Source organism: Xiphophorus maculatus, chromosome 12 (genome assembly GCF_002775205.1).
Source record: "Xiphophorus maculatus strain JP 163 A chromosome 12, X_maculatus-5.0-male, whole genome shotgun sequence".
NCBI classification, from domain to species: domain Eukaryota; kingdom Metazoa; phylum Chordata; class Actinopteri; order Cyprinodontiformes; family Poeciliidae; genus Xiphophorus; species Xiphophorus maculatus.
In genome coordinates this window covers 15,140,865-15,153,688 of record NC_036454.1, presented here as the reverse complement: position 1 = coordinate 15,153,688, position 12,824 = coordinate 15,140,865, and the positions used below count along the sequence as shown (strand labels likewise).

The following is a 12,824-nucleotide window of genomic DNA, read 5'->3' as shown; positions in this document are numbered from 1 at the left end:
GAAGCCAGAAAAATTAGCAAACACTGAACTGCTAGAAGGTGGTGGTCATCTGTACATACTTTGATCACCAACTTTTGCCAATACAAAAACACCAAGCAACCCAGAAGTCCAGAGGATACTTTCTTACTTACACTTATTTAGCAACCCAGAACAGGAATTAGAACTTCGAATACAGAAAAACTACCTTAGCAACTACTTTTTAGACTCCTATTCTTCCAATCCAGAAAAGAAATTAGACCAGATGATACTTACTTATACTTATCTACCAACCCTGAATAGAAGTATCTAGTTAATTTACTTTGGATCAACATTATTAGCTTTTTCTTCTTTTGCTCTTTCCTTTTGTTTGTATTTCCTTTTAATTCCTGTAAAGCACTTTATATTGCCTTGTTGCTGAAAATGTGCTATATAAATAAATTTACCTTTACCTTACCTTTACCAAAACTGCTAAAGTATGAAATTGTGAAGGGATAAAATAACTGGCACCCAATAGAAAAAGTCAACTTCATCTAAACATATATTGTGTCTCACAGGAGTCTAATAATTATCTAGTGAAGTTGTCCAAGGAACAGAAAACTAATTCACAAAGTTTTTTGGACATTCCTTATACTTTGCGATGGATACATATGTCTACCATCTTCATATTTAATGAATTAGAACATTATTTAAAAGTTAATTTATTTCATTAACTTAATTCACTAAGGGAAACACATTATACAGAGGAATTCTACATTTTAAAGCTCTTATTTCTGTTAATTAGAATTATTTTTGACTTGAGGCTCATTGACACATTTAAGATTAGAATGCTGCATCAGACCAATAATAAAAAATACATTTTAATGCAGAAATGTAGATTAATAAAAAGTATTTTTAATACCGCTTTTATATTTTCAAAAGTTGATTTCAAACTGAGAAACGAGCCTCCTCATAACACGTATTCTAACTCCTTAGGTTACACCCTGGACATCCGAGCAGTCACATTGCCAACACCGAGAAACATTTGACGATCTATTAGGCGGTTGTAGCATTCGGGCAAAGAGAATACAGAGGTGTCATAAGGAAAGCTGGGAAATCCATTCTACAAAACAAGTAATCTCTTAAGGATCAGAGATGTCTCCTAATATAACAACAATAATTATTCAGTCACTTGTTGCTCCAAGTGACTGTCTAACAGCGTCAGTGTTTGGACAGGTCGTCTGACGTCATGTCAGGCAAACCTCTCGGTGAATCCTCCCAGAATGATAAAACTCTTCATCACATAATTATTGTTGTAGCTGACAGAAACATTTACGTTTAGCTGAATTCATCATGTTGGCTGTCTCACTGTGAGATTACACTGACTAACATAATGACAGAGAATAAAGTCTGGGAAAAAGTTAAATGCATGACACGAGGTGGGCGTCATGTTGAGTTGCTTTCTAGATATGTTGGTCCTTCCCAGGAATAACATCATATTTTAAAGCTGTCAGGTGTTTGCTGGAAAATGAAATATAAATATTTACTTAGTTCCCCATTGCTGCATTTGTCTGAGTTATGGATGCTACTTGCTTTCTTTTATGAGTTTATTTTCCCTTTGTTTATCTCATATTGTTAATTTAGTCTGTAATCTCTGGCTTTTTGAATTTACTAAATTCCAGCATATATTTACAGTTTCTCACTAAAATCATGTGATAGACAAACACAACACCCCCCCAACCCCCGAACATCAGGAGACTGTTAGCCTGTTGCTCAATCTCATTGAGAGTAGATCCAGAGCATCTATGAGTGGCAATTTTTATCATCTCCACCACAGACTGGTTTTAGATCTGGACTTTGACTGAGCCATTCTAACACTGGAAATTATTTAAACTCTTTCTCTTTTTTTCCTGCTTAAAGATGAAACTCTTTCCTTGTCTGAGTCGCATTACCCAAACTCCCCTGTAGTTGTGCCCTGAATTTACCTTGATCTTGTACCTGCTGAATAAATGGTCTCCCCACAGCATGATGCTGCTAACCTCATTTTGCTGGTACATCTGAAGTCCAGCCAAACTGGTGTAATGACCTTTTATGTTTTATTCACATTTTCCTCTTGAGCTGCTGAACTTATTTTTTTCCTTCCACTATACATTGTGTTTTATTATTATTATTATCATCATCATTTTTAAGCAGTTATGAGGCACAGTGGTGAAACCTGAAAGTGCTGTTGCACAAGTTACTCAACAACTTGTTGCTAGGTAACCAAGGAGTGAGAGAGTCTATGCCACCAACCTTACTTAGCTGGCCGTGAGAATGAATACATTCCCCAGAATGCTGTGCATTTCTGGATTGGAGTTTGGTGAAGTTATTGAACGTTCTGACATATTTTCTATTGATATTGATCACAAGTCTGTGATTATTCTGATTCTGATTCTGTGATTATGTTATGCAAACTATGTTATTGATTTATTGCTCTGACGTATATCAGAGTAAAGAGATTGAGTGCTTCCTCTTCACAAATAAGCACCGGTTTTGATGGTTTGTTGCACATAATCCTCTCAAAATAAATGTAAGTTTCTGGTTCTAATGTAGCAAAACCTCAAAGGGAGTGCATACAAAAAAGATGGATTTTTAAGAATATATCACCATCTCCATAAAATAATCATTGTTTATAATATTTGAGACTTTCCACTGAGACATATATACATGCATGAGTGTATTTACATGTTAATGTCGGTTTTATGAGGCTGGGACGATGAAGATGATGCATCCTATCCCCACTAGTGTTAGCCTAGATCTGTCAGAGGCTTGCTGGGTAACTGCCTGGTGAAATCCCAACCCTCAGGAACAATGTGACGGGCCCGACATGATCATACATGCACACACAGACACACAAACATACATGAACATACTTTCAGTCTCAGCCACGAGATAACAGACAGGAGCTGTGATCCAGTCTGGCTTTTTTGTTTTTCACTTCCTTGTTATTTAGTTTTGATCGACACGTTTCTCAAACAAACTGCACCTCCATTGGCCCCTGACTCACCCCTGTCAGACTGCGATAAAGGCACTTCTGTTTGGCTGAAGTCTGTTTATTTCTCATTTATTTATTTCGTTCATCAAGGTAGGTGGTGTTTCTGTGGCCCAGGCCCTCCAGAAGCTCGTAACCAAAATAAACGATTATGCAGCGCCTGCTTTTTCATCGTCCTGATTGTGCTCACCGCCGTGGAGATCAATAACAGGAGACTGATGCGAGAGGAGATTAGTGCTGCTGGAAGCACCGGCTCTTCATCATTCAGATAATTTAACTCACAATTTTCACTTCATATCAAATAACTTGAAAACGGCAATCTTGTTTCCTCCGCAGCATTATTTATCACCTTAAGAAATGAGACGCTGCATTGCAAATTACTCGTTTAGTTATATTAATACTTCAATATATTACTTTGTTTCCTGCTGGGCAGGATTGTAGCAGCGATCCCTCCGTTGTAGCTGAATTCAAGCTTGCCCTACATTTAGCTTCTTGCTGCAGAGTGAGGGCTTCAACAGGAGATAACGGCTCTCCTTGCTCTCCTTTATGATCTTTTAATGTTGCTTCTAATTAATATCTCTGTTGTTAATTTGCTGTGACACATACCCTCTCCACCCACCCAACCAGCCAGCCAGTTAGCTCAAAGCCCCCCAAGCCTCCTTTAATCTCTAAGCACCAAACCGCAGGGAGGGGATCTGGAGTGTACAATCAGTCGGCTCACATGTGGTTTGAAACATTTCTTTCTCTTTAAACTTGTACATTCGTCTTTCAGTTATTCACTCAGTTGTACTACCAGCCTAAAAAGCACAGAGTGCAAAACTTCCCCTCTCATCCTGTGCCACCCTAAAATTTGTTTCACATGCAGCCATTTTTCTGAACGTCGAGTGCAGCAGGTAAAGTATATCGCCCTTACACCTGCTCATGGGGGTGGCTTATTGTCCTGTTGTTGTATCTGATGGACTGATTATGATGACGATAATAGCAGTCCCGAGATGGCTGGTGGCTGACTGCGGAGCCTCGCTTCCCTTTATGTTTTAGAAGCCGTGTATTGTTCTCAGAATGAAAAGATAAAAAACGGGGGAACGAGATGAATCCAGCAAAAAACACATAATGAGGGTCTGGCTTTTGATTTTAGTGTCTAGTTCTGGAGCTGAAACAACTTCTGAAGGTCCTTTTCTTAATTTAGATTCTTTTCACTCATTTCTCAGTCCTTGTGTTTGAATGTTGCAGTGTGAGCTCCAGTTTGTGCTTAACAAGTGGAAGATAAGGGATAAGGAACAAAAACAGATAAGATTGACCTTAAAAACTCTCCTCAACAGATAAACAATATTTAAAAGACCAGTTTCTAAGAAATAGCAAAGACCTAATACAGGACCTGAGTAATGCATTAGTTAGGCCTCTTTATGCCAACTTTTAGATTTTATATCACATTGAGAATTAACTTTTTGGAGCCAAAATACTATTTTATGTCAAATAAATAAATAGAAGCATCTTGTAACTGGGTTGTCTTAAGACAGTCCCATATATTCCATTGAAAGTTACATGTTTTGTGAAGACACATTATTCTCTAGAGTAATATCTTGATTTTAGAATGATTTTTACATTTATAGGTTTGGAGATGCAATAGGTGTCAAACTGAAAATGGATACAAAAGCAGCCAAAGTCCATTGAAAAAGGTTTTGAAAGGCCATCAGAAAGTTTGAAAAATTATTGTTCACTGGAAAATATTGCAAGACATAAAGAGTTAATTTCAGAGGTTTCGACAATACTTAATTCATTTCTGAGCTTTACATCTAATTAATACAACAGCACAACAATAACATTCAGCTTGAGTGTGAGGAAACTTTGCAGGCCTTTAAAATTTCATCAGGAATCCACTGCTCTCCCCAGGACGCAATGATGAGGTGTGAAAGTTTTCTCAGCTTTTTGAGCAACAATTGTGATTTACACATAATGTGTGGACACTACAGACGAGAATAAGACTGGTCAGCAGAGACCTTTCAGAATAGCCACACATGCCTGATGCTAAAGCTGCGATTTAATTACAATCAGTTTTCATCTGTCTTGGTGCTTCTGCCACCTGCCTTGGAAATGACCAAGCAGCTAAAACAAACCATTCACACTCAATGACCTCATTGTAGAATTGAGCTCCCAGCTGTGATGCAGCACGCACCTCTCCAAATTGCACATGGGCTAGTTGAGTGAAGAAGGTTGTAAGTTTTTCCATGAGAAGTTATGCAAAATGTATTTATGATCCTCTCAAATAGACATCCTTGCATCAAATTTAGTGTTGAAGACGCAAGAGGAAGAAGAATAGAATAGACTTTATAACATAAATTTTATTATTGACTACAATACTTTTTATGTTGCTCATAAAAAACTTTATGTTTTAAAGCCTCTTTGTGATTGACTCACAAAAAAGAAGCGCACAACTTTTGGATGTTGTGTGCCTGAGTTCCTAGTACCTGGCTTGCTGAGAAATGTGCAAAAATGCCGTGTCGAGGTGAAAGTCACCCACTGTGAGGCTAAAACTGATTAATATGTGTGCAGAAATCACCAATAGTCGAAGGAAATTCTACAGATTATGAAAAATATTACAGTGCAGATGTGACTGGCATTGTGGTAGGAAGGCCAATATTCAATAAATTATATAAAGCCAATAAAGGAAAATGAAATATTCTATGGACTCTCTAGTCTGCAGTAGAGTAAATGTTCTGTTTAATGTAAGAAATATGAATTGTACTAATTTTTACCTCTACAAAAAGTGACATATTAGGAAAAAAGCTGAAAATTTGGCAAAAAAATGCCTAATTGCTATAAAAGTGAGCCAGCACAACTGAAGGTTAATGGACAGCCACTCTACCTTCAGTGTATTTTTAGACCTCCTGATGGATAACATTTGGAGTCAGTGCATGTTGTCCAGACCATAGCAATAATTAATGAATGTTTTTATTGAAATCACAAGAAGCCACTGCAGCGGATCTAAGTCATCGCTCTTTCATATGTGCTCTCCGTTTCTCATTTGCTCAAACTTTGTTTCTTATTTGTCGGGCTCATCCTCATTATTCTTTGTTTTTCTTTTTGTTCGCAGGTTCAGGAAAACATCTTTGTTGAGTTCAACCACCAGCAGCTTCTTGAGTTCTATGACAAGGTCTGTTTGTTTTGTTTGGAGTATGAGAGTGTGTGATATCAGTGTTCATGCTGGATATCTTCCTGATTGATTAGACGCTTGGCTTGACAACATCTATCTACTCCCTGCCTGCTTCTGACTTTCCTATATTTCTGTTTCTCTTTGTTTTTGTTAGTGAATTTCTCATCCATATTTTTATGAAAGTTTACTAGTTTTTTTTCCCTGAAAACTCAAAATCTTCCTCTGTTTTCTTTCAGCTTGAAATCGTCCAAGGACAGTTGGATTCCCTGACTTGATGCCCAGTGCACAGCCACGCCCACACAAACAACATGTTGTTAGTGTTGATGTTGACAGCTGGGCCAGCTGTCAGAGGCCAAGAAATTCCAGTTCTGCTCTGATTTATTAGAGAAAAATATGTCAAACATAAGAGAACAAACTTCTGACTGTGTTGAAGTTTATACCTATTCCAGTCTCTGCTCATTACTGGGAGCTCAGTGTTTTTTTTTGTTGTTGTTGTTGTTTTTTTTATTTCTATGTTTGGAAATTTAATTGTACTTAATCAGTTTTACTTTATTTTTTTTTCTACTGCATGTAGGGACCTGATGCTCAGTTGTTCTAAACATGACCTACAATGAGATCCCTTAAGAGTAAAAGTGCCATTACTCAGTTGTCTTAAAATTTGTATTAATAAAGTCGTTTCACTTTCAAGAGTGAGCTTCATTTGTTGCTGTTGTATTAAACTGTGAATTGGACATGAAGCCTGCCCAGACTGTTGTTTTTGTTCAGTGAAGGCTCATTATTCCTCATTAGGACCAACCTGGATGCTGCTCCAACAGATGGGAGGTGTGTGATGCACAGCAGACCTTCAGCTCATTTACGCACGTGTCTGTGCGCTGATCGGTGCACTGATAAATCCTTGTTCTCGCTCGCTGGCCTTCCCCAATATGTGGATGTGATAAGTCCTTCATATTTTCCACTTTAGATTCCAGCTTTAGAGGTCATCTGATTCCTTTCTGGAGATTAAACAACTTAAAAGATCTTTTTAAAACATCTTTGCTGATTTTCATCAAGTTGAACTTTTTTTATAAGGAAAATGTCTCTTTTAAAATGTCACCGGATTTTGTATTTAACAAGTTTTTCTCAAGTAATCTCTAGTAAAAGAAAGCTTATGTTTTGTTGTTTTTCCATGGCCCATGTTCTTTATAAGTTATTTTTTACTTGCAGTACTATTTTAAATGCATTTGGAATTTCTAAGCAATTTAAGTCTGAAATTTAACTATACGGGAAAAGGTAAGTATTTATTTTCCATATTGTTCCTTCTGTTGTGTAAAACCTTTGTCTACCTTTTGTGCCCATGTCCATAAATCATCAATCAAACATGTATGATGGATGAAGAAACTCTTGATCCATTGAACCTTCATTTGTTTATTCGTCTATCTATTCTTTAAACTTGGTTTCTCTTTTGCTCCACTATTCATCTGTTTTCTGCTTCACTTTTCTTTGCTCTGCTAGCCTGTCCATCCATCCATACCTTTATCAATTTTTCTAACTCTGCATTATCCATTCCTTTATCTACCTATAAATTGATTCGTTCATTCAACCTTCTGTTTTTATCACCTCTTCTTACCTTTTTCTGTCTATCCATCCCCCCATATATCTATAAATTCATCCATCCATCCTTACAGTTTTTTCCCCATCATCCATTCACATATTTATTTATTTCCAAAACTCAAAAATAGTCTTATTTATGTTTTTCTTGTCCTTTTTGTTGTCTTCAAACGAAAGCCAGAGGTCTGTATACATATAATCCCTTTATGTGCAAAAATCAGTGATTCCAGCAGCAGAAAAGGAGGAAAACAGAACTTCGCTACATGCTGCCAGGAGCATAAACTTTTTACCGTCGCTGTTTTGTAATCATAATCTGTGTTTGGGTATATATTTCCACTTGGCTCCTATAGTCCACTGTGTCTGCAACAGCCCACAGATATGATTTCTGACAACTTTTGATTCTGGAAAACCATGATGAATGCTGTAACGTAGATACAGCATGTTTAAGATAAGTAATTAAGTTTCTAACACAAGATTTTATAAACCTGGCTGATATTCCTTTTAAACTCTACATATGATATCCTTCTCTTCAGGTTATTTCAAAGTAACACCTCGCCTCAGAGCCTGTGCTCACAGCTGAGACACATGTTTGCTATATACTTTCTCTAATGACCTATTTTACTTGCATGTCTCTTTGTTTTCCAGTAGCTCCAGTAATCTCTCCCAGCTGGCCTGAGAAACTGAATATTTAACGTTTTAAAGCAACAGTTGGCAATCAGATCCAGATAAAATCAATTACATCATGTTATACATACATTTCTGCTTTAAATTGTGTTTGTGTTGTGAAATGTGGTGTTTTTCACTTAAGGTTATCATAACATCTTTGGTTTACATTTGGCTGAATGGTTCATAGGCCAGAGTTAAGCTTTTTAACAAGTAAAACAAAAACTAAAAATGGTCGGGAAAGAAAAAGAGTGAAATAAAGAGATCATGTCTAAAGAAAAACTTCAGAAACTCTGAAGAACTATGGATGGATTTGTTAGCTACTGCAGGAATACTAATCTATCCTTCATACTACCCTACTACAGCAGGGAAGAAAAACTCCAACCATGCCTTCCCCTCACCTTTGAAGCCCTGCCGTCTGTCCTGGAACACCTCTGTCCTCATTTTTCTTTTCTTTTTTGACAATCTTTCCCACCATGTGATAACGCCTGGAGCAAGAGACAGCGCCGTGTTCCACAGCATGAGGAACAGATGGCGAGGCCGAGCAGGGATGGATTCTCTGAAGGAAAAAAGACTTTCACACTAAGACTCACACACTGAGATCCAGCAGACCCCGGCACACAGAGTCCCAGCCACAGGGATAGCAGTGTGTTTCTGAGCTTGTACACTGAATTACGTCTCTGCATGTATGTGTCAAAGCTGTTGGCACACTCTGATATTTGTGCTGAGACAATATCAGCTCTCCTGGATACCAAACAAACATACTTGCTGTTTACGGTCTAGCATATAGGCAGTCTGTAGTTTCCCTTGCTTTAATGTATCTAACACACTTACTTCTGCATTTGGCTGTAATCTTGATGGACTGGCAAAGCTGCACCATAGATTACAAACCCTGATAGCTCTGGTCTCTTGGATCAAACTTGAGAAAGAGGAGTTATTTTTCCTGACTCGTCCAGGCTGCCGGTGCACAGAAACTTTTCAAAGGTAACACGTATTGAAGATTGTAGCTATTATTAAGCCAGGCTGGAACCCAAGCTTGAAAAAACATGGGAAGATATCTGTGGCAACATGGGAAAATGTAACCCCTTTGATCCTGCTGTTCATGCCAGAAAATAGAAGTGAAATCCTTGTAAAGCCGAGGGACAGAGTTTCTTGCAGGTCCTTCGAGGTCTCTGATTGCATCTCTGTGAGGAATAGTTAAAGTCAGAATCAGAATATGTCTCTGATAATGATTCCTTTTCAGTGAGAAAAAACCCCCGTTACATAAGGTCAGATTTCTTCTGAATTTCAAGTTTTGCAGTCATGTTCAGTTGCCAGGTAAACGCCAAGTTTTGCATGTGAAATCACTGGACAAATTTACATCAACCGTTCTTGCAACATATGAGCTGAGATTTCATTGAAGTGAACACATCTAAGGCTGCAAGAGCAAACAGACTAACTATTTGGACTGTGTTAGACTCTTTTTCCCCATTCAGAATGGCCATAACTCCTTGTGGTCTAGATTCAACAAGCTGTGAGAAAGAGACCTCTGAGATTTTGCCACCACTGCTTGTCAATATACCTTTTGACATGCAGTGGTGGTACAAAACAATGACGCCCTGGGCCCGACTCTGCTTCTGCTGCCGTCCTCCAACAGGTTAAAACTCATAAAATTATGTGAGTTTGTGTTGCAGGGAGGGACAAAATGCATGACAGTCCTACAGAGAAAACGATCTAGTCTCCCTATTCTTATCACCAAACAGGATAGATACTTACTCTGGATTAACTACACGTGCATAAAAGCAAGAAAACATGTTTAGGAGGAGATAACTAATTATCTGGTGGTTGTACACAGAATTTCTCTTTAACACTGTAGGATGTATTCATGCAAATTCCTGCTGAAATTGACTGACAGGACCAAGCAGTGTATTTTTATAATTTTCGAAAGGCCGGGTTAGTTGTATCCTCAGTTTCCTTTTCTGCTCCCGGTGTGATTTTCTGCTGCTGGTTCAGTGTGCTGAACTCTTTGGTTGTAATGACTGGTCACCACTACACGCCTCTGACCTCTGACATCAACAAGGCTTTCACACAAATGTTCGAGGTTAACGTCCTTCAGTCTTTTTTCCACAGATTTCAGCTTGGAAGATTGTGTAATATTATACAATCTTTGAACTGTGAACATTTCAATCCTTTCATCCCTCCTTTTATTTTCATCACTGTGGCTGGACTCAGAACCCAAGCACGGAGATTTGTGTGTGAATGTGCTTCAGGAGCTGCTTGTAGATGGGATCTTCATAGGTTACGGTAACAATTTCACTGTCTAGATGGTTTTGCTTTGATGAAACACATCATCTTTATTGTTTGAAGGTTTGTTTACTCATGTATAAACAAAGTCTGGTGAAATAAGAGAGTCCTACTGGTGGTCCTCCACCTGATGCAGGTCAAGATGCATCAGGAAAAATGGACTGCTTACTCTGCAGTCCGTTTTTCTTTTCCTCCTGAAGAGTTTGTGCAGAAACAACCAGCTGATTGGTCAATAAATAGTGTTTCATCTTGTGTGGGCAGAGGATGAATGGAAATAGGTAACGACCCGTGACTGTTCCATAACATCCTGTCGTTCAGGTGAGGTGGGGCTGGAAACACCTGGGCCCAGAGTTCTCACTCTACAAAAACACAGCTGCTCTTGTTGGCCCCACACAGCAGGCAGCCCTGGGGTGGCTTTGATTTTTAATTTTAGTTTGGGCTTGATTTAGTTGGCCTTATTCCTGTTTTCTGCTTTACAACTCAGGAACTTTCAAGCCTGCGTAAAATTTCAATCCCTTTTGATGATTTATTAAAGTTAATGCTAAATTTTCTTCTAAACTTTCCAAAGCTATTCCAACAGGCATCGGAAAAATGCCTGTTGGAATAGCTATGACTTTATTTGTTTTTTCCTGATGAGTCCAGATAATTTGTAAGAATGGCCCAGTCAAAGTCCAGACCTAAATCAGTCACTATTTTATCACAGTGTAAATTGACAAAATTTAAATATCACTTTTGTCATTGAATCAATGATTTTTGATAAAATTTTAGTTGTTCAAAAGAACTCCTTTGGGACTTGGAGATGGTGTGTTCAGGTCAATGCATTACTAGTTTTCCTTCATATGTAACTTTTTGTATTTAGACCATAAAAATTCAGCTTTGGTCTCTTTGAAGCACCTTTTATATTTATTATTTTAATAATTGGCATGGATTTTATTTATGAGTATAAGAGCAAAGCAGTTTCAGAAACGGTGGGTCGTATTTCTTACATTTGTGTCTTTCTTCTCTGCTTCCTCAAAATATTTTGTTTCCCTTCGGATCCTTCCTAAAATAAAACGTCCAGTAGGATATTGTAATGCTTGTGTGCTGTTAATTAATATTTCTCTATTTGATTTTTGTCATTTGGGTATTTTGTTGAGGCAAGACCAAGCAAGCACAAGTATTAAGTTCATGGTGCAAAATCATCTCTGCCACTTTTTCAGCTGATGTTTGTTACTCAAGACATAGGATATATATATTAAAAAGTAATACTTTATTGAGCTGACACCTATAAAACAACCCCTCCTGAGGCCATAATGGATTGGAAATATTTTCACACTGTTTCACCCATAAGCAACTTCACCAGCGAACAGCATGTAGCAGCAGTTTTTCCTGATTCAGTTTGACTCTGAGGTGCTTACAAATGTCCCAGTCATTTATTTTTCTAATCTTTGGGACATCAATCCAACAGCTTGGTTTCTGTTACCTATCAACAGCAACTCCTTATACTTTGAAACGCCCCACATCCTTGTTTCAGACTCAACGTGAAAAACATTTGTTGCTTTTCTGCTCTCTGACGTGCATTAAAAAAACCACAAAAAAAAACCCTCAATGCCTCATTAGCAGAACTATTCTGGTCCTGTATACTTTGTTTTTGCTGAAATAAGTTTTAGTGAGAACAAAATGAAGCCTTCTCATGAATGATCTTATCATTTATGGTGTTAATGAGGTGAGGCTCAGTGCCTCATTTCCTCCACATGTTGGGACCTGGAAGTATTTCTGTTCTTTACTTCAAAGTTTCTGAGGATTCTGCTTCAGCAGGCCTAAGTTTTGTTGAAATGTGAGGAATAGATTCTTTGGGGCCAGCAGAAAGACCTGACTGAGGGATTAGGACTTGATGGTCGTTGTAGAAAATTATTATTTATATCAACCAGGAAGAGAGAAGTCTGTATTGCAAAGCTCTGCAGTAAAACAGAATTTTATTAATGTTTTAAAAAACACAGAATGATTACAAAGGCGACTTAACCGCCTTATATGAGCACTTTGCACAATTAGCATGAGTGGGATGGTTGAGTATATTTGATTTAAACATGTTTTATTCAAATAAAATACATTGTTTTTTATCAAGCCTACTGTGGGAAATGTTTAAATTTTTAAATGAAAGAACAACTTAGATTT

The 12,824-nt window shown here is 37.8% G+C and overlaps 1 protein-coding gene across 1 annotated transcript in view; it reads left to right on the top strand.

Annotated features, from left to right (window-relative positions):
• commd10 (COMM domain containing 10) overlaps nt 1-6,868 on the top strand; it is a 69,500-nt gene extending 62,632 nt beyond the window's left edge. The window contains exons 6-7 of the mRNA XM_005794930.3: nt 6,078-6,137; nt 6,374-6,868. Of these exons, the coding sequence (XP_005794987.1) occupies nt 6,078-6,137; nt 6,374-6,412 (99 nt within the window). The 3' untranslated portion in view covers nt 6,413-6,868. The remainder of the gene's footprint in view (nt 1-6,077; nt 6,138-6,373) is intronic.
• The last annotated feature ends 5,956 nt before the right edge of the window (nt 6,869-12,824 follow it).